Here is a 26,112-nt window from a genome sequence, read left to right on the forward strand (position 1 = left end):
GGAGGAGGGAACTTTAAATTTAGTAGAAGCTTTTGTTCAGGAATCCTCTTCTTGCTCTCTTGCTTCCTGAGTTGAAGTCATTGGAGGAGAACTTGAAGCCAATGGCCCTTACTATACATACCGCAATCCATACACTGTAGGTCGGCTCTGGTGTCCTGGTGCCAGGGGCTATGGGACACGTTTGTGTTGGGTCCCCTGGCCTGAGCTCCATGTGACAATGCAGGGGGGTTGGCACAGGAGTGGCCATTTGTGCTGGGACGGGTACCATAGCCCCGGGCACCAGAGCCAACCTGCAGTATATGGATCGCAGACTCACAGGCTTCATGTTGGTTTAGCTTGAAACTGGCTACACTGAGAGTGTCTGCACCAGAGAAGCCAGCCCTTTGCCAGCCATCCTCCTCCTCTTCCCGTCCTCGGTCTCAGGATCTAACACTCCCCACAGGCTCCCTCTGCTCCCTCCTCTGTGTCCCCCACCACCTAACGAGTCCTTGTTAAAGTAAGCACCACTGGTTACCATGAGGGGAAACTCCAAGCACGTGCACCCAACCAGCCGCCACTTAAATGCCAACACCCCAGTCCGGGAATGGGCCATTGATTTTATTTTTTCACAAGCTTTGAATTCAGAAATAAGAGTCACAATAAGTCAGTCGTTAAGTAAAAATGGGGGTGATTACAAAGGAAAACTATGTACAAAACTTTAAAAATCTGACTGCTCATCATCCGCCTTGGAGGGACCAGGACACGGGCACGGGAGCAGCCGTGGCCCCACCGTCCTCAGCCCTAAATGCGGGCGGGAGACCCCTTTCTGAGGGTGAACCTGCTCGGCCTGCAGTCCGGAGCTGGCTGGAAGGACACACATGGACCGGAAAGACATGGCGAGCTACCGGCACCACGGAGACCAGGGTTCCTGACACAGGACGCGGGTGACGCTTCTCGGTAAGCAGCTGGGGGTGGGGGGCTCTCTTGCCTGGGAGTTCCACCCAGGATCTCACTGGGGGTGTGGGGGGTGGGCCGATGAGAACACACTTTCCTTGCGAGAGATCTGGAGTTGCCCCCCGCGGGGGCTTGAGGTCTGGGCTTCGTGTCTGTCTACCTGGGTCTTCGGGCCGTCTTCCATCAGACGCACGCACGGACTCGCATACATAACTTAGTAACATGCATCAACTATCCTAGAACAGCTAGAGGGGTGCAAGGGAACCACTCGGAGAACCATGGAGCCCGTGGCGTCAGGAGTGGGAGGGAACAGTACAAGACAAGGTTAGAACCTGTGTTCACTAAGGAGGGGCCTGTGGAGACGCCATGCTCTGAGGTGGACTCAGATGAACACACGACTGAGGGCAGGGGATTTCCAAGCAAACACACCACACTAGTACCACTTCTTCCTAAACCAAATAAAGGGAAAGAACATCATTCCATCTCCCTCCCCCCTCCATCAGTACCAAACACAACTGTGGGCTTCCAAACACTGACAGGTAAGGGATGGACGTCCTTCCCAGAATCCTTCACTCTGGCTCATCCATGCAGCGCCTTCACCCGAGGCTGGTGATGTTGGAGCGGCCACCAGGGGGCGCCACGATGCGGTGGCCGGTGCGCCGGGGGTTGTTGTCGTCTATCTGGGCGCCTGGGAAGAGACACGGCCAGTCACTCGGAGATCTGTGGACACCAGCTCTGCCGGCTGCTCCTGCCCTCTCGTGTCAAGTCCCCACGTCAAGCCCTTGGGACATGGAGCCCTTGTCTTGACCAGCCCTCCATCCACCCGACCCTGCAGTCCAGGCTTACCACTGGGAAGGCTCCCTGACCTCCATGGGGTCCAATGCTCTCTCTTCTGTGCCCCCCGAGGCCCCGGGGCCACCTCCTGCAGCACTGACCACCCCATTCTCTTTTCTTGTCTGGCCTCATGGTCTTGCAACAGGGGAAAGGGAAAGTTGCTCAATTGTGTCTGACTCTTTCCGACCCCATGGACTATACAGTCCATGGAATTCTCCAGGTCAGAATACTGGAGTGGGTAGCCTATCCCTGCTCCAGTGGATCTTCCCGACCCAGGAATCGAATCAGACGTCTCCTGCCTTGCAGGCAGATTCTTTACCAACTAACTGAGCTAGCAGGGAAGCCTAAAACGGGGACAAACAATTATTGATTAATTGCCTACCATGTGCAGGCACAGACTTGGTGCTTTAGCATATGTTGTTGAGTTCAGGGCACAGAGTAGTCCTGTGAAAAGGGTGTTGTTTTACCCCCAATTTACAGATGAGGAATTTGAGGCTCAGGTCAATTGTAGGAGCACCACTGGAGGGCAGAAAAGCCCGAATTCTAGCCCCAAGTGGTCTGTCCCCAAAGTCCAATGTCACAAAGGTGTTTTATGTTATGTGTGGGGGCACATGTATGTGCATGTGTGGGCATGCATGTGTGCCTGTGTGTGAACACTCAGAGCTGGATTTACCCACCCCGTTTGCAACGGGCAGTTCTGCATGGAGGTAGGGACAGCCTTTTTTGTTATAAATCTGCAAAGCTAACCATCCGTTCCAATCTCATACATTCTCTTGTGGTTAAAGATTTAAAATTCCAGAACTAAGCTCAGTGCTGGCACTCAATGAATATGTATTAAGTAAATATTGAAAGCTGGATAATGCTGGGGAGGAGGAGTATTGTGGGGAGGGTCAGTCAGAAGATTTTCCTTCCAGAACAAATGGGCTCAGGGAAAGCAAGAAGGTCTGGATTGAGGGACCCCTTAATTCATGTCCCCCGTTGCATGATCCCTGAATTATTGTGGTAGGTGGTCACCCCCACAATTTAAACTGGTATTTAAACTGGTATCTTCTCTCTGTCCCTCCATTCTCCCTTTTGCCAACCACATAGCCTTTCTATTTAAATGCCCTTCACTCCTGCTGGCCCACCAATCAGTCCATGACAAAACTCAGCTCTGTTTTTGTACAGCCCATGAACTAAGAGTAGTTTTTGCATTTTTTAATGGCCTTAGATTTTGCCTTTTTGCTCACAAGACTTAAAATATTTACTATCTGGCCTTTTAAGAAAAAGTCTGCCAACCTCTGGACTGGACTGAGGCTGCCCAGCCATGTCTTATTCATCACCATCTTCCTAGTACCTGGCACAGCAAGCAACCCACATTCAATTGAAATTCCAAGGTCCCAACACATGCACGCCTGCCCTCGTGTGGTGAGCTGATGAAATTGCAGACACGCATCCCAAAAGCCTTCAGAAAGGCTGAGGGACCAGGGAACTTCTGATTTTGTCCGCACACATTCACTTGAGCATCAAGCCCTGGCATTTTGACACTGAATGTCTTGGGGCCTTAATTTCCTCCTTAAAGAAGTAGGAATAATATGACTCTACACACAGGGCTGTTGTGAGGCTGAAACAGTCTTGAGTTACTAGAGCGTGTGACAAACCACCATGGATGGGACTAGCTAAAGATCTGACCCAGAAGATATACCCATCAAAGGCAGCTACTGTGACTTCCCCTCCATACTCAGCTTCATGGGTAAGAATGTAAAATGGACCCAAGTGCATTAAGGACGAGCACATGGACAATTTACACAGATTCTTCATAAACCAGGGTCATGTATCTATGCTGCCCCCATGGACCCCCTCTGCTTTCTGCACAACCCCCGGAGGAAGGGAGGCGGGGATTCCCCCACTCCCATCTTTGGTTCCTCGGGTGTCTGAGGCTGTGGCTCCATTTCTCAGGAGTTCATGGCGCTGGGAGCCACTGCAGGGTGGGGAGCCTTGGCTGCTGTAGTTTCTCACCTGATAAGCTGAAGTTGGACTGGTGGAGGTTTCTGATGGGTGGAGGCTGGTGTTTGGAAGGCGAGGATTTGACAGAAGGAGCGGGAGTTGCATATTTGGGTGTGGCTGGCACCTCGTACACAGGCCCGTCATACATGCCCCTGGGAACCCCTTGCAACCCAGAAACCTGAGAGGGGTGAGAAGAGCAATTGATTGACAAGATGCACATATGCATTCCCACATGCAGGCGAGTGACCTGTGGTCTCCCTGGGGATATGCACAAGTACGCACACACATGCTTGTACACACGCCACACACAGGCACACATTCACATGCACCAGCATACCTAAATGCGCGCGCACACACACACGTGTGCATGTATGCATATGCATGCACACACCACACACCCCCACTCCACACACACATAATTCACACATATGTGTATATACGCACACACAAGCCTGGATATACACTAACAAACATGCATAATACACACACCACATGCATACACACAATTTTACACATGTACATGCATGCCTGCATACATATACTAACAAACACATATAATGCACACATCACACATGCCTACATACAACCTAACACATTCATATAAAGACAGGCATGCACAGACTCACATGCATACACACACACACAGAGCTTCCTGCAGGAGAACTCCAAGGCCATTTCCAAGAGGAAAACACTTTCCCTGATGCCCCTACAAGGACCCCTAAACCGAGGACTAGGGGCATCTTCACCACGGATTAGGGGATGTTGGGTAGTTTGTTTGGAAGGTGATCCCAGACAGGAGGAGAGAGGATGAGAGGGTCACCTCTAAGGGCAGCTGGCTCAGAACAACTGCCAGCACAAACCTCTGCTGGGACCCAGAAATGAATGGGGCAAGGCCCCCAGCCCTCTGCATGGGTTGAGGATTGCCCCAGGGGACAGAGCCCTGAGCAGAGAAACTGAAACCTGCAGGGGCTCAGGTGGGAGGCTGGGAGCCCGCCAGAGGGCTCAGAGCCAGCCAGGGGTCTGTGGGCATCTGCCCAAGTCCCGGGAGACAGCGTGTGGCCAGGGACACAAGCAGGTCCCCAGTGTGAGTCAGTGACAACGCCCCAGCCTCACACCCACTTCCCTCCTCCCCTGCACAGGGGGACCCCAGTCCTCAGCTCCCTCCTCCTACACAGGAGGAAGGGGAGGCTCGGGCAGAGTCCCCGGGCTGTCACCTTGTTCCGGATCCTTATACGCTGGTAGAGGTACTCGGGGAAGGGCTTCCTGGGGATGAAGCGGCCCATGCCCTTGTTGACGTTGATGTTGCCATCCTCGAAGACTATCTTGCCCTGGCTGATGACCACCAGCGGGGAGCCGTGGCACTCCATGCCTTCGAAGATGTTGTACTCCACGGCCTGCGGGGCGAGAACCACCGGGTTTAATCAGCTCCCCAGGCTTTTCTCTGCATGAGCCCTGTTCATCCTGATGGTGATTCTGCTACACAGGCTATCACGGGCATTTCCCAGTGTTTATTCTTTCTGGGAAACACCTTAGTGCCATGAAATACTCCTTTGTACGCTCTTTCATTTGTATAATCAGCCCCTCACTGTTAAACTTTGATGTTGCTGGTGGTTTTATATAATCTAACTATTACCCTCTGGGGATCTTGAATGTGAATGGGGTCCCTGGAGTTAGGAAATGCAGCCACTTTGGCTAACATGGACATTTTGGGATCTCATTTTTAAAAACATTCTTTAAGATGGTTTCCTAAAATTAAATTACTGGGTCACAGGGATATGAGCTTTTGAAAGGCATTCATTGCAGACTGCCAAATAATTTTCTGAAGGCATCAGATGAATTGACACGACATTGGCAACAGGGGACTATTTAGTGATTTCATGTCTATGAAGTCCCCTCCAGCACTGGGGAAGGTCTTTTTAATTTTTTCTTTTAAAAAAATAATTTGAAAGACAAATCATTTCCTTAAAACATAATGCGTTCCTTTCATAACTCCTAAAGTGAATATAACTAACACCAGTCACACGCTCTGATTATTCAAAAAGTAGGTCATTTAGACAGTGAAAATTCCAATTGTACAAAAGATACATCATTTTAAATAGCAGGTCTGTCTTCACTCTCAGACTGAGAAGCCTGACTCACACTGGCATTCCTCCACCAGGGAATTCTTCTGAGGCTCAGGATAAATTGCCCACAATGTCACATTCTGTATTTCACAACCACATAGAGTTTTGGCTTTTTTGGCTTTGCTTTTTACTGTTAGTTTTTAATTTTTGGCCATATAACATGACCTGGGGGATCTTGGTTCCCCAACCAGGGATCAAACCTACAGCCTCAGCAGTGAAAGCACAGAGTCCTAACCACTGGACCACACAGAGTTTTAGAAGCTAATATAATTGCTGCATTACTTAAAGGTGCTATATGAACAAAGTAAAATTCAATACAAACGACTATTATTCACGAGCTGTCGTTGCTTCCGTCCTGGGCCCCCAGATATTTTCTGTATGTGAACAACTATCTCATGTTCCAGGTGCTCCATACACAGTTTCCACTTTTGTTCTTCTTCCTACCTCCGAGAATGTTCCTGTCAGCACATCTCGTGGGCTAAAAGTGTCTTGACATTCCTTAAAATGCTGAACTGGATTCCACCCCAGGGACATAATCAGTTCAGTTCAGTCACTCAGTTGTGTCTGACTCTTCGCGACCCCAGGGACTGCAGCAGGCCAGGGACATAATATCATTTACTTATTCAGTTTCCAGGGACAAACATGAGGGTCATTTTCCTGCTTTTGCTAAAAAGCATGACAAATACACATGGGTGTCCACACAGGCATATGTGAACATCTTCCTAGACATGGTGTTTGGGCCAAAGCGTAAATGGATTTTAACTTAGATTTGCCCTCTGAAAAGGCAGCACTGTTTTATATTCCCAGTGAAACCCCATCAGTCGGTTGGCCTCCTTGTCAGACCTCATCTCTGTCGTCGTAAACCCCTGCATCTCAGTCACTGGTGCGGGTGAAAACATTTTACTACGATGATTTGTATTTGGTTAATTACACATAAGGTCAGGTCTGGTTTTGAATGAACAGAAACGCTTTGTGTATTTCTTCTCGTGTCACTGAGCTTTATGCTCCTTGTTCTATTAGGCTTTCAGTATTTTCCTTAATGGTTTCTAACGACATAGTCAATGTTAAAAAAATTTCTTGTCTGTGAGAGCTTGAATAGAATTTGTATCCTACTGTTGTGTGAAAATTGTATAAATCTTAATTATGTTGAAATATAGTGCTTTTCAGGTCTACAATATCCTTCTACTTCTCTGTATATTCATTCTATTCATTTTTGAGAGTTTGATATTAAAAATCCAACTACAAATCTTAATTTATCTACTTAAAAAAATAATTGTAATATATAGTGTAATTATATGTAACCTTTCTTCTGTATTTTCCAAGTCTCTTGTTACCATACTTTCATAATTTAAAATAAAAATTATAAAAATTAAAATACATTAAAAATTTTTCTCCCTTTGTTTGTATTACCAATACTTCTCCTGTTCATCTTCTGCCTTTAGATGTCATATAAAGTAATAAGTATTATTACCTGCTGCAATATAAAGGTTTTTTCTTTTTCTTGGTTTTATTTGTATGTAGTCAGTGGCCAAACAGACCACTCTTCTTCATAGCTTCTAAGTTCTGTATCTCGCTTAGGTCTTCCCACCTTCAAAATGATCATTTTTAAAAATGGGTATCATTCTAGTCCTTTCGTAACTTCATTTTATTTCAGTCTTTGACCCATTTCCATTTGTTTTACAGTCGAGAGTACAGTAGAGGTCTAGCCCTATGAGCTAAGTATTCAAACACAATTGATTGAATAACTGTCTTTGTCTAATTTCAACTGTCTCCTTTGTTGGAAATCAAATTCTTGTATGTGGTCAGTCTATTGCGTGGCTCTCTTTTCTCTTTCTCTAATACCAAACTGTGTGGATCACAATAAACTGTGGAAAATTCTGAAAGAGATGGGGATACCAGACTACCTGACCTGCCTCTTGAGAAACCTGTATGCAGGTCAGGAAGCAACAGTTAGAACTGGACATGGAACAACAGACTGGTTCCAAATAGGAAAAGGAGTACATCAAGGCTGTATATTGTCACCCTGCTTATTTAACTTATATGCAGAGTTCATTATGAGAAACGCTGGGCTGGATGAAGCACAAGCTGGAATATGACTGCCGGGAAAAATATCAATAACCTCAGATACGCAGATGACACCACCCTTATGGCAGAAAGTGAAGAAGAACTAAAGAGCCTCCTGATGAAAGTGAAAGAGGAGAGTGAAAAAGTTGGCTTAAAGTTCAACATTCTGAAAACTAAGATCATGGCATCTGGTCCCATCACTTCATGGGAAATAGATGGGGAAACAGTGGAAACAGTGTCAGACTTTATTTTGGGGGGCTCCAAAATCACTGCAGATGGTGACTGCAGCCATGAAATTAAAAGACGCTTACTCCTTGGAAGGAAAGTTATGACCAACCTGGACAGCATATTAAAAAGCAGAGACATTACTTTGTCAACAAATGTCCATCTAGTCAAGGCTCTGGTTTTTCCAGTGGTCATGTATGGATGTGAGAGTTGGATTATAAAGAGGACTGAGCACAGAAAAATTGATGCTTTTGAATTGTGGTATTGGAAAAGACTCTTGAGAGTCCCTTGGACTGCAAGGAGATCCAACCAGTCCATCCTAAAGGAGATCAGTCCTGAGTGTTCATTGGTAGGACTGATGTTAAAGCTGAAACTCCAGTACTTTGGCCACCTGATGCGAAGAGCTGACTCATTTGAAAAGACTCCCATGTTGGGAAAGATTGAGGGCAGGAGGAGAAGGGGACGACAGAGGATGAGATGGCTGGATGGCATCACCAACTCAATGGACATGAATTTGGGTAAACTCTGGGAGTTGGTAATAGATGGACAAGGAGGCCTGGCAGGCTGCAGTTCATGGAGTCACAAAGAGTCGGACACGACTAAGTGACTGAACTGAACTGAATACCAAACTATCTTGATGATTGTAGCTTTATAATATGAGTTAATAATGGGGCTGATTAGCACTGGTTCTTTCATTTTTTTCAGAAATGTTTTGGCTATTCTCACATTTTCCATCCAGGAACTCTAATTTTCTAGTTAAAAAAACAACTCCATTACATTTTATGTGAAGATGACTTCAGCTTTATAGATTAAATTAGAAAGAACTGATATTTTTATTCTATTGAATTTTTTTTAGCATAGAAGAAATTGCATTTTTGGAACTCTTCATTTCTGAGTATTATTAAAACAGGAATTTGATTCCCATTCTGTTTTTCAAAGTGCTCTATAATTATCTCACAGTGAAGGTATCGATTCTTTATATTGATTTGGAATCAGCCTTATTGTTTGTGATGGTTTTTAGGTGTGGACTCAGGGCTTCAGGGAAATAATCAAATTGATTTTCTACAAACAGATGTTAATACTACGCCTTGGACTCTTCGTGGCCACTGCCTTCCAGGACCCAGGCAGATGATTTGTTTTCAGTTTTAACATTTGCTCATCTACTGTGTCCTGAGTCACCTGAAGTGATCCTGCTAGGCAATAATTTATAATTTTTTTGAAGCCTAAATGTGGATTGCAAATGTCAAAAAAGTGGTGCAAGAAGCAAATCACTAACTCCAGTCAAAACTAGCCAACTGTGCACTCACTCAGCCCTGTATGATCTGTTGTCTCTTAGTGGAAGGACAGTTAAATGCCACAGTGGCATTCCTCACTTGGGGAATTCTATGAGGCTCAGGTTATATCACCCACATAGAATTAAGAGCAGAGTCAGCTGAGAATGCTGCCAGGAACTCCGGAGACCGAGGGAGAAAGAAATGAGGGGGAGAGAGAGGAGAGAGAGAGATGCTAGAACAGTTCAGCTGAGCCTGCTTCAAACCCCTCTCCCAATCTCTCCAACCAGAGGAGAAATCAGAATGACGGAGTCACACCAGATATCAGATCACACTTTAGCTAGAGAATTCATAAATCATTTTTAACCAGAGGCTCCTAAAATGACTGCAGAGCAAGACCCGTTCACCCAAGGCAGGAGCGTCACTGATAAACCAGGACTTACCGACTTGTGACTCTTGGCTGTTATGGTCTTCACCTTGTCTGGGTCCCAGATGACCACGTCGGCATCCGAGCCCACGGCAATCCGCCCTTTTCTGGGGTACAGGTTAAAGATCTTGGCTGCGTTGGTGCTGGTAACAGCGACAAACTGGTTCTCATCCATCTTGCCAGTAGCCTGAAGCAGAGATCCGCTGATGAGAAGAGCAGCTCACAGTAGGCTCAGAAGGGGCAGACAGGACAGACCTAAAGCAGCCAATGGGAGTCCTTGCAAGGACTTCAGAATTTTCTTCTCCTCTGCCCACTGAAACCAGGCCACCTTGAAAGAGTGCCAGGGGCCTGGCTTCATCAGAGCAGAGGAGATGTAATTAACCACTCCAAGGTGTGTTAATATTTTCTCGAGGGCCATCCTGATATCTGGTCAGTTTCACTGGGCCCAAGTTTAATTGAGAATTAAAATCTACTCTTTCAAGTGAGTGATCAAGGTGTGACCCAGGGATTCCTTACGGAACAGGAAGTCTCTGTACCCTGCTCTCAACCCTAACCTCGAACACACACATGGTTTACAGTTATCTTTACATGGACTAAAATGTGGCTCAAAACAAAATATCTTCATCCTTAAAAACGAAACGACAGCCGCTGTCTCATCTACACGTGCAGAGGATGCTACAGGGCTCACATTGATTTCTTTTTTAATGAAAAAAAATTTTTTAAGTTAAAAAGAAAAGTTTTTGGCCACATCTCAAGGCATGTGGGATCTTAGTTTCCCGACCAGGGGTTGAACCCGTGCCCTCTGCATTGGAAGCTTGGAGTCCCAAGCACTGGACCACCAGGGAAGTTTCCTCAAGCTTTCCTAAGGGTCCACCTGTTTTCCATGTGCCATCCTGGTACATTCTGCTTCTCCCTCGAAGCAAGAAAGGAAATTTAGGAACCAGGGGCCTAACACACTGCTTCAATGGGCCAGGAGGGCCAGGAGGGTGTTTCTAGAATTTCTAGAACATTCCAGGGGGAGATGCCGCCGCCTTACCACCGCCTTGTCCCAGACCACGGTCATGCGCTCCTCTATCCCGTTGACACCCTCAGGGATCAGGGTGAAGTTGTCCTTGCCCACCGCCTTCTGCGCAGTGCTGTAGGGACAGTGGCTGCTGCCCGTGACTTGCAGGTCTCCACTGGCAAAGGCAAAACAGGGTGGGCTTCAGACCTGAGTTCACGTTGAGGATCAGGCTTTGACTTAAACACCCAAGAAGTCTGTGAAACTCAAACCCTAGTGAGATTCGGGGCACATTATGGGCTTTACTTTGTCGACAAAGGTCCATATAATCAAAGCTATGGTTTTTCCAGTAGTCATGTACAGATGTGAGCAAAAGAAGGCTGAGTGCCAAAGAATTGGTGCTTTCAAACTGGTGCTGGAGAAGACTCGTGAGAGTTCCCTGGATTGCAAGCAGATCAAACGAGTTGACCCTAAAGGAAATCAACCCTGAATATTCATTGGAAGGACTGATGATGAAGCTGAAACTCCAATACTTTGTCACCTGATGCGAAGAACTGACTCATTGGAAAAGACCCTGATGCTGGGAAAGATTGAAAGCAGGAGGAGAAGGGGGTGACAGAGGATGAGGCGTTGGATGAGGATGGACAGAGGATGAGGCATAGGATGGCAGCACTGACTCAATGGACATGAGTTTGCACAAACTCTGGGAGATAGTGAAGGACAGGGAAGTCCATGGTGTCCCAAAGAGTCAGACAGAACTGAGCGACTGAACAACAACAATAGGCTTTGCTGAGTGACACCACAAGGTCCATTGGCCTTTGGTGTCTGGTTGAAGACTGGGAAGAGACCTGGGCATCAGGAGTTGGTTCTGTGTGAGTGCAGACTCTGGGTAAGGCTCCCCAGGTCAGCCTTTTCCTCCTGCCCTAAAACAGGTCCTGGGGTACTGGTCTGTTCTTTTCCTTTTAAAAAAATTTTTGGAGTATAGTTGATTTACAACGTTGAGTTTCTGTAGTATAGCAAAGTGAGTCAGTTATACATAAACATGTATCCAGCCTTTTTTAGGTTCTTTTCCCATATAGGTCATTACAGAGTGCTGAGTAGAGTTCCCTGAGCGATGCAGTAGGTCCTTATCATTACCTATTTTATATATACTAGTGTCTGTATGTCAACCCCAATCTCTCAATTCACCCCCTCTTTTCCCCTTGGTAGCCATAAGTTTGTTTCCTATGTTGTGAAAGCATCTATTCTACATCTGTTCCTGCTTTCGGTGTCATATGATGTTCGCTTTTCTCTGTCTTACTTCACTCAGTATGATCATCTCTAGGACCATCAGTGTTGCTGCAGAAGGCATCATTTCCCTCTTGGTGGGCATGTTTTCACCCCTCGGAGAGAGAGTCCACGGTGCCCCCACGATGCAGCATCTGTGCAGAAGCCTGCTGAGCAGAAGCTACTAAAGCTGAGCAGGGTGGCTCTACTTCCACTCTGCATCTCACTAGACCTCTGAACAACCCTTTGACTTTACAGATCCAACAGGTCTGCTTTTAAATCCCAGACCTGCCACCTCCTGGTCAGGTAAGTCACTCCTCTTTTCCACATGCATAAAACGGAGAAGAGAATAGAACCTTCCATCCAGGGTCACTCTGAGGAGCCCATGAGCTACTTGCCTGGCGCTCAGCTCCAGACAAACGGTGTCAAAGATGCTAACTCCCTTGCTTCTCTCTCCTTCCTTCACCAACCTCTTCTTTCTGAGTGCTCAAGGAATTTTAGGTTATGTGAATTTTATCTCAAGGTTTAAAAAAAGAAAAAAAAATGAGTGCAGCCAATGAATGAATGAATATATAAATAAGTGAGTCAAACACCTAGCCTCCAGGACGTGCCTGTGAGTCTCATGGAGTCAGGGATGTTTGTGCTGGAAGGAAGGTCATGCCCCTGGCCTTGTATTCCTGCCATGTCACATGGGACCTGACACAGGTCATCCTTCTGTAAGGCTGGTGTTTCTGTGCTGTGCCCAAGGGACAAAACGCTATTTGTTGATTTGTTGATTGCAACAAAGTGACACAAGCTCACTGGGTTTGCTCTTTCATCCCTCAGGCGTTGGAGAGAAAATACTTTTGGACTATGTGATGAGCCCCAAAGTGGCATCTAAATCAATGGAATAAGTGGAGCGTTATTTTGTGATTTTCAATGAGGACAGAGGCCAGCCTCTAGTTCAGAGCCCCAGGCATGTGAGCAATCATCTAGACATACAAAAATACTTTCAGATGTGATATTCACTCATTTATTCAACAAAGGTGTGTGGTCCTGTGTCTAGCATAGTCTTAGGCAATGGGGATGCACCTACAAGCAGAAAGAGACAAATGTCTCTGTGCATTTGTTGACATTCCCGTGCGGGGTGGAGAAGTCAGGAACGTATCTATCAGGAGAATGAGTATTAGGGTGTGTGGGGTAGCACTGGGGTTGCCATTTTTCAGAAGATGATTCAAACTCTTCTTTAAGAAGAAATCTTCCAGCAAAGAGCAAATCAGAAGATGAGCAAGAAAAGAGTGCTAGGCAGGGGTAGAGTGAATGCAAAGGCCCTGTGGCACCATCCTGCCTGGGGTATATTTAGCTTGAGACCAGCGGGCTGGACCAGGGGAACCGAGGGGAGAGGAGGGCCTGGGAGGGCCAGGCAGTGTTAGTGAGGAATGAAAGTCAGATCAGGTTCAGCCCTGTGGGACATCGTGGGAACTTGCGTTTCACTTTGAGAGGAAAGAACCCTGGAGGTCTCCTGGCCAAGGGATGGCTTGGTCTGATTAAAGTTTTAAAATTTTCTCAGCATCTGGTGAGAACAGACTGTGATGCGATGAGAGTGTGGAAGGAGCCACACAGAAATAAACAAGGCCAGTTGGGAGGTGAGAGATGTGGTCCTTGAGCCAGGATGGCTGCAGCCAAGGAGGAGGAAGTGGCCAGATTCCAGGACCTTTGGTCCATGTCCGGCCTCCTCCTGAGATGGGCAAAATTTGGGGGGCAGCAGCTCCCTGGAGGAAGATCAAGGGTTTGTTTTGGACTTGGAACTGCCCACCAGACTTCAGGCTGCAGAGACTCTGAGTGAGCGATTGGATATGTAAGTCATGGGCCGCTGCATCAATGCTGGGTACACAGCCTCACCCTCTTAAGGTTCCTGCTGATTAGAAGCTCCTTCTCATCCTCACCCATCAGGCAAACTCTTATGCATCCTCTAGCTCCAGGCCTGATGTCACTTCCTCTAGAAAGCCTTCCAAGCTTGCATCTCTACTTCCAGAACGGCTTGCACCCCTCACCACTTAGCCTTCTCCTGTGACCTCACGTATTCTTGCCTCACACTGGCGGACAGCAGAGAAGAGACTAAAGCACCTGTGCGTCTACTGGGTGCAGGAAGCAGACTAGAATGCACTGGCTGCTGTGAACACTGAATTCCAGGCTTTCTGCCTACACTACCTCACAGCCAGCTCTGCAGTAGGTACTGCGTTCTCCCCACTCGGCCGAGGAGCCAACTGACGCAGAGACATTACAGGTTAGCTGACATGGCCAGGGTGACACAGTCCATCAGGATTGGGATCCTGGTCTCACACTCCTAATTCTGTGTGTTTCCTATTTCACTGCAGTGCCAGGCACACAGAAGGTGCTTAAATATTGCTGAATGAATGGCAGGTGACCTATAAACTTGAACAGTTACTGATTAAAAGGCCTGAAAGTGTTAAGATGCTCAGATGTGTCTGACTCTTCGTGACCCCATGGACTGTAGCCCGCCAGGTTCTTCTGTCCATGGGATTCTCCAGGCAAGAGTACTGGAGTGGGTTGCCCTTCCCTTCTTCAGGGGACCTTCCTGATCCAGGGATTGAGTTGGGTCTCCTGCACTGCAGGCAGATTCTTTACCACCTGAGACACCAGGGAAGCCCAAAGGCCCCAAAGGCCCGAAGGCGTGCTGTAAACCACTTGCAGCTTTGTTCTGAGGTCTCCGGGAGCACCCCGCCCAAGGTCCTCTCCCAAGTGCATCTGAGGCAGTTGCAATCTCCAGCCCTTCAACCTGCCCAAAGGCCCGGCCCACCTGCCCAGCCCCGAGACCCTGCCCACAACCCCAGCCCCGCAACCCCGCCCACAAGCCCAGCCCCAACACCCCAGCCACCCCAGGGTTCTCACCAGGCCAGTAGGGAGGTCAAGTAGTCAGGTGTGGTGGGGTCCGGGCTCAGGGGAGGGGAAGTCACGAAGGCCGCCGCCTTGGCCCAGTTCTTGCTCCAGTAATGGGTGCCGTCCGTCCCCAGACTGGCAGCAATAGGCTCACCAAAAACCAGTGGGCCTTGGGAGGCAAACAGACACGTATGGTTGACAGTGGATGGTCTCTCATGGGAGATTCTGATGCAGGAAAATAGAATCTCAAAGGCCAGACAATTAGACTGGGGATAAATCACACCCGTCCTCTCCATCAGGCTTCACCACATACACCCCAGAGGCCCCGCCCCCGGCCACCAGGCACTCAGCACCCGCTGTCCTACTCAGTGACCCTGTGGACCATCAACACTTTCAGCACTTGGATCTGATCATTATCTGTTTACGATGGTCAGTCGAGGCACAGACACCTGATGTGCTGTCCTTGCATAGGTTCTGCCAGGAGCAGATATTCAAGTGAAAAATCAAGTTCAAGCGTTTTATCTGGAAGTGATTCCAGGAAACAACTCGGCGGGCATGGAGGACGGGACATAGGCCAAGAGAGACACCGAGGACAGGGGAGTGAGCACCCAGTCATGGCCGTGGGCGCCCACAGCTCAGTGCCCTGGGGGCTCCAGGAGCCCCAAGGCCGTCCCACCATGCGGAGCAAGGGAACCAGGGTATGCAGCCACCAAGTCACTGCTGGGGGCTCATTGCTGAGCACTCACTTTCCAGGGAGGTGCCAGAGGTGTTTCTGCCAGAACAAAAACCCACGGGCAAAGTCTCAGGCTTAGTGAGAATTCCTGCAGCTGAGGAAGTGCCAAGGGGACTTGGTCCCACGGCTCTGTGGCATCTGCCCGGGGCCACACTGCTGGCAAGTGGGAGGGAGGCTTTGGTCTCCAGCAGCCTAGCTCTGGGATGGTGCCACCCAACGGTGGTGGTGGGACTGTTCTGTGCTGAGCTGTCCGGGGCAGGAGCCACCAGCCACACGTGACCCTAGAGCACAAGAAACAGGGCTAATGCCACTGTTGTTTAGACGCTCAGCGGTGTCTGCCGGGAGCCAGCGTGAGGAGCTCCGCCTGTGGCAAGGGTCATGAGGAAGGAGGTTCGGCATACGCAAAGGTAGGATTGAGCCTCAGGAGTCCCCCTGGAAATTCTCGAGCAACTACCCCCAAAACCAGAGTCTGCCTACTTTTCTGCTTTGTGCTCCCACCTACACCTCTGACTTTATGGGGGGCTGTCCCCCACTACCTCTCTCTGAAAAAAAGAGTCAACTTACAGCTCCAGTTAATAAAGCTCCTGGGTGTGATAGTGTTTCAACCTACAAACTCCTTTGGAAGTCCTCTAGCCTGCCTGAATAGGTTTTTACGGCTACATGTGATTGCTCAGAGCCTCCCAACTGTGAGAGGCATGAGATGTTCTAAACTGTCTAAATACAGATTCCTTTGAGCAGTTAAAAGATTGATTAGAAATTGTATTGGTGAAGGGTTTTTCACTTGTTGGGCCAATGTTTGTTACGTTTCCATATCCCTTACCTACTGTGTCCCTGGCAGTGTATTGATTGATATAATTGGTGTAAGTAGTAGCTTTAATGTTTGTAACCTTGGACCCTTGAGTTAATTCTTTTTCTTGTTATAGCCCACCACACCTTTGCCCTATAGGAATGCAACTTTATCTAATGCTTTTGGAGGGTGGCGCCTGACTAATCACCTTTAGAGAAAAATAAGTTTTCTGAAGAAAGGGTCTTAAAATGTTAACAGGCCTCCAGGCCAGAAGATGATGCAAATCACCGGGCCAGAAGATGATGCAAATCACCTAAACTTTTGCATATGATAAGTTTGCAGGAAGAAAGCCTGGCTTACTGCATGACTTTACCCCTTCTCCCATTATCCTCTATGCATAACTTAAGGTATAAAAACTACTTTGGAAAATAAAGTGCGGGCCTTGTTCACCGAAACTTGGTCTCTCCATGTCGTTCTTTCTCTCACCTTCTGGCTGAATTATTCAGCCTCTTTTCTCCACTGAATCTCCTCACTGAGCTATCCTCATTCTATTACTCTTTATATCCTTAATTAACATTTAATTAAGCAATTGTTTCCTGATCCTCGCTGACGCTGTCCCCGCTTTGAATTCCCTGGATCCACCAGGGCTGGACCCTGGTAGGTGTCTAACACTTTTGAGACCTCCATGGGATTTTCCTGGCAACATGACTGGAAGCAGGATGCCATTCCCTTCTCCAGGGGATCTTCCTGACCGAGGGATGGAACCCGTGTCTCTGAGTCTCCAGTGTTTGCAGGCAAATTCTTTACCACTGAGCCACCAGGGAAGCAACTAAAGAGCCAACTTAAAAACTGTATTTAAATTTGCTTCATTTAAACTGAAATAGCCACACACGGCTGGTGGTCACCTTATTTCTCGGCAGCTCCAGGGCCTGCAGGCATAGCTATGCCAGCGTGCTTACTGCTGCTTCTAAGCTTCTGTTACCACTCTGAGCCGCAGTTTCCTCATCTTTAACCCAAAGTTGGTCCTCCACAAGCTGCGCTGGCCTAGACGCTATCAACACCTCCACTCGTTAGCTTGCCCTTAAAATACTAAAACCAGGTATTTGGGGTTCAAAACTCCTCTGTTCCCGGACTTCCCTGGTGGCCCAGTGGTTAAGAATCAGCCTTCCAATGCAAGGGATGCAGATTCAATCCCTGGTTGGGGAACTAAGCTCCCACCTGCAGAAGGACAGCTGAGCTGCAACTAGCGAGCTCACGCACAACAGAAGATCTTGTACGATGCAGCTGGGACCTCACACAGCCACACAAATAATTAAAAAAAAAAAAAGCTGCTGTTCCATATGAAAACCACCAGCCGCATCGTGGCTTTCAGGCATTTGGAGTTGGGGTTGGTCTGAAATGAGACGTGCTGAAAGGGTGATACACACACTAGATTTTGAAGATTGTACAGAAAAAATAATGCCAAATATCCTGTTAGTGCTTTTATCTTGACTACATGTGGAGTGAATATTTTGGACACATTAGGTGAAATATCGGGTTGACCAACAAGTTCGTTTTGATTTTTCTGTCAAATCTTATGGAAAAAAACTCTAACTTTTTTGGTCAACCCAGTAACATATATCATCAAAGAATTTTAAGACCAGAGCCACTTGCACTTTCCATGAAGGGTTCCTGTAAGAAGGGGGAGCCCTCTGGGTACAGAGGGTGGTGGATGCTGTCAGGGCTGTGCTGCTCCTGCTGATTTTCACCTGGCCACACCGTGTGACCCAGAGCTTCCGGTCAACCTCATACGACTCCCAGAGCGTGGATGGGGTGGACCTTGTCTGGGTGGCGAACCTCCTTGGTGAATGTCCACAAGGATCAAAGAGTCTAGCCACTGTCTCCGTGTGACATGAGCTCCTGTCATTCTCTCTCATCTCTGTCCATCTGTCATTCTCTCTCTGTCCATCTCTCTCACCCTGATTTTGGGAAGGAAGACTCATCTGGGCGCCCTTCCTCACTCTTGACCTGCTAGTTGTTGGGGGCTGTGGGCCTCAATCATAAGGCCTGGGCAATGCCCTTCAATGCCTCCTTTGAGCCTCCTGGGGAAGGGCCATTGAGCAGATCAGAGGGTAAGTAGTGTGTCCAAGTCTTAGAGCTGGAGGCAGACTTCCTGCCTCACTCCCCTCATGTCCAGCATGGGGCTGTCCCCCAGACCCTCTGGCCGGTGGAACAACATCTTCCTCCTTCCCAACCTGCAGCTGAGGCTCTCTGTGGGTCCCACAGTGGAGCCTGGGTGCATGCACCCACTGAGAGGCCCTGGATGGGGGAACCAGGATGAAGGGCCCAGAGAGAAGCAGAAAGAAGGCGGGGAGGACCCAGAAGCTGATGCAGCCCCAGCTCCATCACTGCCTTGATGTGAAACCCTGGGGAGAACTTGGAACTCTTCACAGACCTTTAAAATACATGGTCTCACGTGACCCACAGGAGGGATAATCACCTTAGCTACAAATGGAGAAAATGAGGCTCAGAACACCACTTACCTGGGGCCCATGGCACACCAGGAATCAAACCTAAAACCAACCACCCATCTGGCGTCTGCCCACTGTCCAGCTCCCTTTTCAACCTGGCTGGCAGAGGGTCTCTGTCCTGGGCAAGAGCTCCACCAGTGAACCTGAACCTGCTGGACACGCCCCTTCCTCACACCCAGCCGAGATCCCGGGTGCTGGGCTGCGTACCTTTCTTCCTGGCCAGGGTGATGATGTCCGCCGCGCTCTTACTCATCACCTTGGTGATGTACACAGGGCAGTTGATCCGGCCCGCGATGGTGATGGCCCGGAACACAGCCTCGGCCTCCAGCTGCGGACACAGCGAACACACAGGTCATGAGGGGAGGGGTGGGGGCACCACCGACTCTGAGCACCCAGGGCTCTTCCTGATCAGCCTTCCTTGATTTTCCTTAATGAAGTATGGTCAGAGGGAAATCTGTCGCATCAAGGGAGGAAGACACTGTCGATTTTTAAAAAGGAAAAAAAAAAGGCAATGTATTCGGCTAGAGGGTTGGAAGGCAGAACTGTGTTATTTGCATGATTGGCAGTGCTCCAGATGCTCTGTCAGAAGATCACCTAAGCAGAACAGGCCATCAAAAGGTCCCCACGCTGCTCACACACTTGGTGGTGGTGGTTCAGTCACTCAGTCATGTTTGATTCTCTGTGCCCCCATGCAGCACACCAGGCTTCCTGGTCCTTCACCATCTCCTGGAGCTTGCTCAAACTCATGTCCATTGAGTCATGATGCCATCCAATCAGCTCTTCCTCTGTCGCCCTCTTCTCCTCTTGCCTTCAAACTTCCCCAGCATCAGGATCTTTTCCAGTGGGTTGGGTCTTCGCATCAGGTGGCCAAAATATTGGAGCTTCAGCATCAGTCCTTCCAATGAATATTCAGGGTTGATTTCCTTTAGGACTGACTGGTTTGATCTCCTTGCTGGCCAAGAGTCTTCTCCAGCACCACAGTTCAAAAGCATCGATTCTTCAGTGTTCAGCCTTCTCTCTGGTCCAACTCACATGCCTGGAGGTGGTTATTTATAAAATTCCTGACATCAGGGAACACAGGGGTTCCCATACATTCCTTCCTTCATTTGTTCAACAACCATTTGAAACCACGTGCTATGAGGTTTGGTCTCTGTACACCCTAGACCAGTACTTCTTGAATAAAAGAACCAGTGATGTTTTTATTGTCTTATTTTTCATTTCCAATCTGTTGGAGGCCCACACATGGCTGTGCTACTCTTGGCTGGCAGGAAGCCCAAGCCACAGCCACGTGCCAGGACAGCAGCCACACCCAGAAGAGTCCCCACGCTGCTCACATGCCTAGAGTTGGTGGCAATGTAACATGCTATAAAGGTTTATAAACACTGTCTCTGGTGTGTTCCTGGTCTCACCAGGGACTGGGAACCCAGCTCATGGGCATGGACTGTACGTCTGGAGCACTGGGCCAGTTCAGGAATCCTTGGGATAAGGAGTCTGTGTATTCGTGTGTCGTGTCCCATGTTCCAAACAGGCCAGCCCAAAGCGGAGATCAGGGAAGACTGCTAGTGATCTGATGAGACATCAGAAAATGCTGGGCGCCCATCCTGTCCGATGTTCAATCTGCTTGCCTTCCTTCTGTCCCTGCTAAACACACACACACACAGAGGTGCGCCCTATCACTCACTCCTGGGGGAATCTGTCAAGTCTTAGAGTATAGTGGACAGGAGGCCTATGCAGAGGCAGTGATTTGGAACTCGCTGTGCCTGGGACATGGGGCTCCACGTTCCTGTTGTCAAATACCCCGAGTCCTCGGTCGGGATTCTGAAGTGTCCTTGGGGCCTTGGTGGGAAGCTCCTGGGCCCTAGGAGAGGCAGAGCCTTTCCTAACTCTTCTGATGGATCTGCAGCCCCCAGAGCTCCCGAGACTCAGGGCAGACCCTGGAGAAGACCACACGTGCCGAGATACTCATATGGGGAATGGGACGGGGGCGGGAGCTCTAGCCAGCTATTCCAGCTGGAATAGCATTGGGGTAAGCTCTCAGCTATGTCAGAGTCACACCCAGCGGAGGCTCCATTACCTCTTCAGGTCTGCTCAGAGCATGGCCCTCAGGACCCGTGATGCCCATCTCTAAGATCCGCTTCTGTTCCTACAAGATAAGAACAAACGAGTCAGTGATGGCAGAATGCCAGAGCCAGGAAAGGCCAGTCCTCCAACCCATTAGACGGATGGGACAGCTGAGCCCAGGAGGAGGACTGGACCATGTGGAGTCTAATGGCTGGAGACATCCACAGCTTCTGTGCCCCCTTCACTCCCAGTGCCCACCTTCCCCCTTGGCGATGTCCCCATCCACAGGGGCTCTATTCAACCCCACAGGACCAGTGAGAGGAAGCAAGGTTGTAAGAAATGAGCCTCAAAGACCACCCTCCACTCTTCCAACTTCTAAGTCTCTGCTGGCCAACAAGAGAAGGAAGCAGGTGGTGTGTGGGCGTGACATGGATGCGGAAACCACAGAATCCTCAACTGGGCATCCACTTCCAGAACTGAGCGTGCGTGTGACTTTGGGCACACTGGTCACACTCTCGTGAGACTCAGTCTTCTCTTCTTTCCTTTTGCTAAAAATTGAAGTAGAGATGATCTACAAGGTTGTGTTAGCTTTAGGCGAGGAGTAAAGGGATTTACTGGAAGAATTAATGCTGAAGCTGAAACTCCAATACTTTAGCCACCTGATGGGAATAAATGACTCCTTAGAAAAGACCCTGATGCTGGGAAAGATTGAAGGCAGGAGGAGAAGGGGATGACAGAGGATGAGATGACTGGATGGCATCACCGACTTGATGGACCTAAGTTTGAGCAAGCTCCGGGAGTTGGCGATGGACAGGGAGGCCTGGCATGCTGCAGTCCATGCGGTCGCAAACAGTCGGACCCAACAGTGTGACTGAACTGAACTGAAAGTGATTTTCAGTTCAGTTCAGTCACTCAGTCGTGTCTGACTCTTTGTGACCCCGTGAACCGCAGCATGCCAGGCCTCCCTGTCCATCACCAACTCCCGGAGTCCACCCAAACCCATGTCCATTGAGTCAGTGATGCCATCCAACCATGTCATCCTCTGTCGTCCCGTTCTCCTCCTGCTCCCAATCTTTCCCAGCATCAGGGTCTTTTCAAATGAGTCAGCTCTTTGCATCAGGTGGCCAAAGTATTGGAGTTTCAGCTTCAGCATCAGTCCTTGCAATGAACATCCAGGACTGATCTCCTTTAGGATGGACTGGTTGGATCTCCTTTAGAATGGACTGGTTGGATCTCCTTACAGTCCAAGGGACTCTCAAGAGTCTTCTCCAACACCACAGTTCAAAAGCATCAATTCTTCTGCACTCAGTGTTCTTTATAGTCCAACTCTCACATCTATACATGACCACTGGAAAACCCAAGCCAAAAGTGATTTAGTTATACACAAAAGGAAAAAACTGAATGAACTTTTGGGTCAACCCAATATATTCCTTTTCAGATTCTTTCTCCTTATAGGTTACTATAAAACACTGAGTAGAGTTTCCTGTACTATACACTAAGTAGGTCCTTGTAGGTTATCTGTTCTCTATATAATAGAATGTATATGTTAACCACAAACTCCTAATTTACCCCTCCCCCTCAACCTTCCCCTTTGGTAACCATACATTTCTTTTCTAATGTCTCTGCATCTGTTTCTGTTTTGTAAATAAGTTTATTTGCATCATTTTTAAATTTTAGATTCCACATATAAGCCGGTATCATATGATATTTGTCTTTGGCTTACTTCATTATTTCATTTAGTATAATCTCTAGGTCCACCCATGCTTGCTGCAAATAGCATTATTTCATTCATCTTCTCTAGTTCACACTGGAAATAACAGCGCCTGCACCTGGAGTTGCTATCATGCATCACCACGGTGGCAGATGAGAAATGTCTGGGTGATGTATATACAGTCTGCAGTGTATATATATATGTGTGCGTGTATATAGTGTCTAGTGAGAGCTCTTGAGTCATCACCCAGTTCTCATTCCCTCTACTATAGCTTCATCTTTCTGGCACCTATCTTTCTAACAGGAAAGCTCTACCTCAAGCTTATAAATGAAATGGTTCCCTGAGCTAATGGCCTAGATGCAAATCCATTGGCTCCAAGGCTTCAAAATGCCCCCTCCTTAGGAATACTTCAGTATCTCAACAGTGATCTCTTCACATCGCCCAGATGTCAGCTGTGCTGCTGCTATTTTTAACTTCTCCAGTTTCTGTATCATCATTCTGGAACACGTTCCTATGAGAAGCCCCAGACCCTATCAACAGTAAAAAAAAATTCATAATTTTCAACTCTGCATTTATGGTTATTAAGCTTGAGTTTATTATAAGAACATAAATGGAAATGTTTTCAAGATCCAACAGCTGGGGTGGATTTAAGTACAGAACGGGATAATGTCAGCTATTGAAGATGATGTTTACAAGGCATTTTTTAAACTGTTTACAAAAAGATTTACGATACGGAGACATCCCTGTGAAAGACTGTTTAAACATCAGTTACTATTTCTGTTGGAAGGAAGGAAAGAGGAGAAAAAGGGAGGGAAGACAAAAGATGAAATAAGGGGGCGTGGTGGGAACGGATCACAAAAGGCTAGAGAAGGGTTTCTAGTTAACTATCATGGCTGAATACTCCCATTATTGTCACTCCATCATGAAACTCCACTAGAGTGGTAGAAATGGTACCCAAGAACCGAAAGAATGCAGAGATGTCAAAAATGTTTTGGAACTGGGGAAGCAGGTGTACAAAAGGTAACATATTCACTGGAGCTGAGAAAACTCAATCTTAAATCAGTAGCAAGAGATTTCCCTGGTGGTCTAGTGGTTAAGACTCTGTACTTCCAATGCACAAGGACCAGGTTTGATCCCTGGTTGGGCTTTCTGCAAAGCTGTTGGTAAAGCATCTACCTGCAATGCGGGAGACCTGGGTTCAATTCCTGGGTCGGGAAGCTCCCCTGGAGAAGGAAATGGCAACCCACTCCAGTATTTTTGCCTGGAGAATCCCATGGACAGAGGAGCCTGGCAGGCTACAATTCATGGGATCTCAAGACTTAGCACTATCTTTCTTTTCTTTCTGGAGAACTTCGATTCTAGATGTTGTGTGGTGAGGCCAACACACACACACACACACACACACACACACACACGCACACACAGAATGGCAGCAAAGAAAGCGAAAAAGCCCCATTTAGGAACTGGGGCTCCAGAGGCTTCCCTGGTGGCTCAGAGGTAAAAAAAAAAAAAAAAATCTGCCTGGCAATGCAGAGACACGGGTTTGATGCGGGTTTTGGAAGATCCCACAGGCCATGGAGCAACTAAGACTGTGTACCACAACTCCTGAGCCTGTGCTCAGAGCCCAGGAGCCACAATTACTGAGCCCATGTGCTGCAACTACTGAAGCCTGTGCTCCGCAACGAGCTAAACCACCGCAATGAGAAGCCTGCAAGTCACAGCTAGAAAGTAGCCCCCACTCGCTGCAACTAGAGGAAGTCCATGCGCAGCAACAAGGATCCAGCACAGCCAAAAATAAATACATAATTTTTTCAAGTATTGAGGTTCCAAACTCAACGTCTCACACACGTTTGATGAGACGACAGGTTGGCGCACCCTGGAAAAGTGGGTAACAGTAACTACAAAAGCTAAATATATGTACCCAACCACCCAGGAGCGCTACTCCCAGGTATTTACCAACAGAAATGCGAACACATGTTTAACAACAGACTAAACAAGAATGTTCAAGAAAACTTTACATACAAGAGTCCCAAATTTAAAACGATCCAAATATCTATCAGGGGCTTCCCTGGTGGCTCAGACAGTAAAGAATCTGCCTGCAATGCGGGAGACCCAGGTTCCATCCATGGGTTGGGAAGATCCCCTGGAGAAGGGAAAAGCAACCCAACTCCAGTATTCTGGCCTGGAGAATTCTATGGACATAGAAGTCCAGCGGGATATAGTCCATGGGGTCCCAAAGAGTCAGACACACTGAACAAACATAAATAGAAAAAATAAATAAATAAACTATCAACTGGAGAACAAATCGTGATCTATTCCTGCTGTGTAATTCTACACCATGATGAAAAAGAAAACACTGTGCTTCAGGAAGCCATAGGGATAAATCTCACAGACCTAGGATTGAGTGAGGTCAAATGAGGTCTCTTTCTCCCTCACTTGGACGGAAGCCGCCACCATGATGTAGCTGCCCATGTGTCAGGGAGCCAAGGGGGCCTCTGTCTAACACCCAGCAAAGAATAGAGGCCATCGGTCTGATAGCTTGTGAGGAACTAAATCTTAGCAACAACGCTCTGAGCAATGCTGGAAAGGAATTCTGTCCCACACCAGCCATGAGACAACTGCAGCCAGACCCAACAGCTTCACGGCAGCCTGTGAAAGATCCCAAGGTCAAAGACCCAGGAAGGCCACACCTGGACTCTCGACCCACAGGACCATGACACAGAAGAAGTTTATTGTTTGAGAATGCTAAATCTGGGATGGCGGGGGATTGTTATGCAGCCACGAGAACTGAAACAAGTTTTGGTGTACAGAAGTAGAGTTTTACCATGAAAGTGAAAGTCGCTCAGTTGTGTCCGACTCATAGTGAACCCACAGGAGATGTGGGTTCGATCACTGGGTCAGAAAGATCCACTGGAGGAGGAAATGGCAATCCACTCCAGTATTCTTGCCTGAAAAGTCCCATGGACAGAGGAGCCTGGCAGGCTACAGTCCAATGGTTCGCTGAGAGTCGTGAGTGCCTAAGCACACACACATACACTACTTAGCGTGGCATTAATCACTTTCACTGGGTGCATCCAAATCTTCTATCTTGATTTGTGGCATCATGATTAACCCAGCCCTTCCCCCGCAGGAGACGACGTGACCCTTCTTGATTTCCTCCTCTTCCTCCCCATCCTCCCCATCCAATCTATCATGAGTCTTGCAGAGAGTGCTCCTCCTCCACCGTACTCTTGCCCCTTCCACCCCCTCTGTATCCTCTCTTCATTTCCTATGAGTAAATCCTAACCGGTCAACCTGACTT

At 48.0% G+C, this 26,112-nt stretch overlaps 1 protein-coding gene across 1 annotated transcript in view; it reads right to left on the reverse strand.

Moving 5' to 3' along the window:
* Positions 1 to 772: 772 nt before the first annotated feature.
* CRMP1 (collapsin response mediator protein 1) overlaps positions 773 to 26,112 on the reverse strand; it is a 54,579-nt gene continuing 29,239 nt past the window's right edge. Inside the window, exons 7-14 of the mRNA XM_010847796.1 lie at positions 21,114 to 21,182; positions 19,247 to 19,367; positions 15,022 to 15,178; positions 10,900 to 11,041; positions 9,880 to 10,050; positions 4,968 to 5,147; positions 3,766 to 3,931; positions 773 to 1,621 (exon numbers count right to left, since the gene is read on the reverse strand). Coding sequence (XP_010846098.1) covers positions 1,530 to 1,621; positions 3,766 to 3,931; positions 4,968 to 5,147; positions 9,880 to 10,050; positions 10,900 to 11,041; positions 15,022 to 15,178; positions 19,247 to 19,367; positions 21,114 to 21,182 — 1,098 coding nt within the window. The 3' untranslated portion in view covers positions 773 to 1,529. The remainder of the gene's footprint in view (positions 1,622 to 3,765; positions 3,932 to 4,967; positions 5,148 to 9,879; positions 10,051 to 10,899; positions 11,042 to 15,021; positions 15,179 to 19,246; positions 19,368 to 21,113; positions 21,183 to 26,112) is intronic.

Source organism: Bison bison, unplaced genomic scaffold (genome assembly GCF_000754665.1).
Source record: "Bison bison bison isolate TAMUID 2011002044 unplaced genomic scaffold, Bison_UMD1.0 scf7180017864255, whole genome shotgun sequence".
Lineage (NCBI taxonomy): Eukaryota > Metazoa > Chordata > Mammalia > Artiodactyla > Bovidae > Bison > Bison bison.